Raw genomic sequence first — 4,529 nt, 5'->3', positions numbered from 1 at the left:
ACCATTCTCAAGAGAAAGGCGGTGAACTCTATGCTTATGGAAAGAAAGCTGTATTATTGTCATTTATCAAAGGCTTATGGTTCCCTATTCCTAACGATATAGCCAACTTCGTCAGCCGCGGGTTGCGAAATAACCTATAGGCGAATTTTGTTATGAAAAAATTAGGCCTATATGCTGTGAACTGGAAAATGTCCCAACGCAAATTAGACTGCACACAGCCAAATTGGGAATTCAAGTTGCACTGTTGCACATCGGCGGTTCATGCATGCATTTGGAACGTAAGCATATCATCACGTGTCAATTTCACTCTATATGATGGTTACATTTGTATACACGCCGAGTTATCATTTGGTTGCAAACTAGATCCAAATGAGTTAAACTAATAGGCCTACTCGGATTTATTTAGCTGTGAACCATTACAGCTATATCTGGTTAAATGCATGCGGCTGCAGGCTGCAGCTCTCCCTCAATTCTGTATTCCTTTATGGATTATTTCTTTATGTAATTTATTTATGCACGTAAATTAATGCATTGCGCAGTTTTTATTTTTTCTACATTTGCGACTATGCATGCGGCCCGCCTATATTCATGGACAAAATCATTCTTAATAGCCTATTATTTTGGAAACTTTACACTGCCCAGAGAAATAAATCTGAAATGTCATTTCCAAAACGTTGACAGAAGAAGTCTAAGAAGCTATACCAAAATCAAATACAGCTAAACCGGATTACATTAAGCTATAAACAAACTAAATAGGCCGGTATGTTTTATGGGCTAATAGTAATAATAAACCATTTGAGTTAAGTTGTGATCCAATTTCCAAAGTAAGAAACATTTTATTTACAATATTTTCAGTGCAAATTATTATTAACAAAATAATGTACAACTCTCAATCCAGACAAAAATAATACATGAACACTGCGTGATGTTCTGAGATCTCACAACGTGGCACAAAGTGGTTCATAGCCTAATAAACTTCACAAACCGCATATTTCCTTCAGGTGGGGAAACATTGATCATGCACATAAAAGCTCTTGTCTTGCGACAAGAAAGGAGTGATTTGCTATAGGCCAAATTGATCGATCAGAACGAAAGAGGCCTTCATCAGGCTCAGTCACTCTGAACTCCCCGCATGCATGGGCGCGTTGGTTTTTCAACGCAGTGTCCACTTTTTCCAACCAAGATAATAAAATATAATTAACTATTGTTCTTGAGCTTAAAAGAGACACTGGCTTCAGTTATAATTAACAGTCAATATAGTCCGATTGGAGACCGTTTAACAGTCAATTAACAGTTATAATTAACAGTCAATATAGTCCGATTGGAGACCGTTTAACAGTCAATTAACAACAGTTATAACAGTCAATATAGTCCGATCAGAGACCTTTCACCAGTCAATTAACAGCTCTAATTAGCAGTCATTAGATGACTATCTGTGATGATGATGATGACGGGGCCATCATCGTCTTGTCTGTAACATCCTCCGTGTTACTCACAGCGGGGGGCGGGGCCGTGCCGCTCATGATGACGCTGGTCTTGTTGTGGTGGTCCTGCACGCAGATGTCCACGTCGCTTATTTTGTCCTCCGTGGCCGCTTCGTCGAACTCATCGGACTCGCTGCAGGCGTCGCTCTCGCACTCCTCCGACTCGTCCGGTTCTTTCATGGGGTCTGATGGGTCTTCGACCGGTCCGGTCGGAGACTTGTTGTTGTTATTGTTGTTGTTATTATTGTTGTTGTTGCTGCTGGTGCTGTCCTCTGGCGGGTCCTTCTCCTTGTCTTTCTGGGCCTGCGCCTCCTTGGAGTGTCTCCATTTCATGCGTCGGTTCTGGAACCAAACTTTGACCTGCAAAAAGAACGCACAAACTTAAACCACAATTTAAAAAAAACCACTTTCAGTTATTATATGCTATACGTTTGAGGCCGAATACAAAGAGATTTTTATTGTGCGTCCTGTATACTTTATTGAAAACCAATTCGAATCCAATTCAAAGACACAAAAAAGTCATAACTAATAGGCGTGTGCGGTGTGCCGTGTATGACAAACTGAACCCCTTGCTTAGGCTAATATAAAGGACAATTAAGCTCAACTCAATAGGGTTTCATTTGAACAATAGGCCTGAGGACAATAGGTGCAGTATGAATATAAATTATCCCCTGATTCTCCCCTTTGGATAATAATAACAGCTCTATATAATATGTCGTTTCATTTCGTCTCCTTATATACCTGCGCGTCCGTGAGGCCGAGCATCGCCGCGAGCTGCTTCCTGTCCGGCTTGGTGACGTACTTCTGGATCTCGAACCTCTTCTCCAGGCCCTTCCGCTGCAGGTTGGAGAACACCGCCCTGGACCACGACCTCTTCCGCTTGTACGTCTGCGGCATCGTGTCTTTGGTGAGGACGGCATATGGACCTGCGCGTAAAGAGAGCAGGAGGAGGGGGGACGGGGGGGACGCGGTGTGAATGCAATTCAAAAGGTGTGTGTGTAATCCGAGGAGCGGCTTTTTAACGGCCAGAGTAACGGTCATTTACACCTGCAGGTGTCAGCCGCTAAACGAGCAGACAGAGAAAGAGAGAGAGAGCCCTGCATTCAGTCCTATATATACGGTGTGAGAGACTACCTGGGAAGGCGTCCTGAAACGGATGCGGGCCTGTGTGCCTGCCGTTGGCTAGTGAACTCATCATGGCCGACGCCGCGTCACTCATCCCGGCGTCTATGGACGAGAAGTACTGGCTCATTGGTGGCTGAACGCTCAGGTGCATCCCTGACTGACGGTTCAAGCTAACAATGGATGTGAGATCTGTGTAACAACAGGGGCGAGAGACATGTGGGCTAAGTCAGTGGAAAGCTTTTGGCACACAAGGCAAGCCTAATTTATTATTAAAGGCAGCTCCTATAGTGCGACGGTGATGCTTGCCGACAAGAACAAGCAAAATAACCTATATGTGTTATTGCCATATATGTTCTTCTACTATACGCGAATCATATTCTCTAAAGTGGGCTATTGGGAACTTAATTTTCACGTTTTGATCATTGATTAAACTCCTAGGCCTAGCCTGAAGAATCTATAGAGGCCTATATGTTAAATGCCAGGGTCAACGTTCATGTTGCCGTGTGGTTATGGATACAGGCAGACAGTTACACAAGAACAAGAAACACGCCAAAATATGATGCTTTGCAATAGTGCGTGGATTTCAGTCTGGGGGTCCCAGGGGTCATTAAGGGGTCATTAAGGGGCCCCCAGCCAAATGAGAAGTATAGCCTAAATTCAATATTTCACAATTACAATGCGAAAATAATTATGGCTATTCATATTCCAACTTATTCCAATATCAATATATTAACCTATTTTTCATCTATGCCATTAAGACAATTTCATTTAAAACCAAAACATACTGTCTCATATATCACTGCGTCTCTCGGACATCAGGATCATGAAACGCCTATAAATAAAGTCAATTTGGGGCTCTGTGACATGAACACAAGTCCTGCTTTAAGCACACATCTCTGTTGCGTCCCCATGGCCGGGTGTCAGCAACAGCAGCAGCAGCAGCTGTAAACTTGCACAAAACGCTCACCTCTCAAAGACGACGTTTCTTTGGCTTTGGGGTCAAAGTCTGTCGATAAAATCCGATCAATTCCGAATTTGAGGTCTTTGCTCGACGTGAGCGGGGGCGCTTGCTGCTGAGAGTTGTTAAAAGTCCTGGTTATGTGTAGTCCGTGTCTGTGGTGGTGTGCATGGTGGTGGTGGTGGAGGTACGGAGCCCTCGCCCCGAACACCGACGGATCCGCGGCGACCGGGGACGGGCGCAGCGGGGAGCCGCCGTTGGGGTGCGCCCCCTGGACGCGGTGGTGTCCCATGTGCGCCGCGACGAGCGCCGCCGCCGAGGAGCCCGGCGCGTTCTCCGCGTCCCCGCCGCCGCCGGCCTGCTGTTGCAAGATGTCCGCGATGCAAAACGACGGCTTCTTCATCGTGTCCACGGCGAAGCCGCCCGCGCAGTACGCCGACCAGAGGCTGAAGTTGGACGCGTAAAACGGGTTCAGTCCGGCCGTGTACATCCTCGAGTCCCGCGCTGCGTGTGTTGGTCGCCTCGCTGTTTTTCAGCAACAAAACCACGGTGGTAATAATATGGCGACAGAACGCGTCATGTATGGCCGAAAAATGCAGGGTCTTTAATTGCGGGAGACTATAACAGACGAGCCGTCCTGTACAGTGGAAGTGCCAAAAGCGTTCTCCTCAACTCTGAAAACTTTTAGCCTAGTAGTTAGTTGGACTCTGAAGTTTCCGTCTCTGGCCACGGATTGGTCGCTTCCTTAGCCAATGGATGTTTTTGTATTTGCTCACATCACACAGATGTCACTGAGCGTGACACGTTTGATCCCCGGACGATTGATAGATCTCTTTAATAGGTTGCGCGTGCACACACACACACACACACACACACACACACACACACACACACACACACACACACACACACACCCCCACACACACACACACACACACACACACACACACACACACACACAC

General features: G+C 46.0%; 1 protein-coding gene across 2 annotated transcripts; it reads right to left on the bottom strand.

Moving 5' to 3' along the window:
• Window positions 1–805: 805 nt before the first annotated feature.
• On the bottom strand, window positions 806–4,229 carry hlx1 (H2.0-like homeo box 1). 2 transcript variants are annotated; one of them, XM_079526944.1, is made up of 4 exons: window positions 3,577–4,229; window positions 2,619–2,798; window positions 2,226–2,410; window positions 806–1,844 (listed from the first exon to the last, which is right to left on the bottom strand). In XM_079526944.1, exons 1-4 carry the CDS (start codon window positions 4,055–4,057, stop codon window positions 1,422–1,424), a joined length of 1,269 nt encoding a protein of 422 aa, XP_079383070.1. In that variant the 5' UTR covers window positions 4,058–4,229; the 3' UTR covers window positions 806–1,421. The 2 variants fall into 2 exon arrangements, with proteins under 2 accessions (XP_079383070.1, XP_079383071.1); XM_079526945.1 differs by lacking the exon at window positions 2,619–2,798.
• Between the last annotated feature and the right edge of the window lie 300 nt (window positions 4,230–4,529).

The sequence above is a fragment of the Electrona antarctica genome, assembly GCF_951216825.1.
Source record: "Electrona antarctica genome assembly, chromosome: 17".
Classification (NCBI taxonomy): Eukaryota; Metazoa; Chordata; class Actinopteri; order Myctophiformes; family Myctophidae; genus Electrona; species Electrona antarctica.
The sequence above is the reverse complement of the archived record's forward strand: the minus strand, read 5'-3'. Positions and strand labels throughout refer to the sequence as shown.

What these genes read in the sequence shown, in the direction of transcription:
- hlx1 (XM_079526944.1), bottom strand. Translation starts at nt 4,057, where the DNA reads ATGTACACGGCCGGACTGAACCCGTTTTACGCGTCCAACTTCAGCCTC. An exon ending in GTTTCAGGACGCCTTCCCAG is followed by an intron (nt 2,411 to 2,618) that starts GTAGTCTCTCAC and finishes CTTTACGCGCAG; the next exon opens with GTCCATATGCCGTCCTCACC. An exon ending in TCGGCCTCACGGACGCGCAG is followed by an intron (nt 1,845 to 2,225) that starts GTATATAAGGAG and finishes TTCTTTTTGCAG; the next exon opens with GTCAAAGTTTGGTTCCAGAA.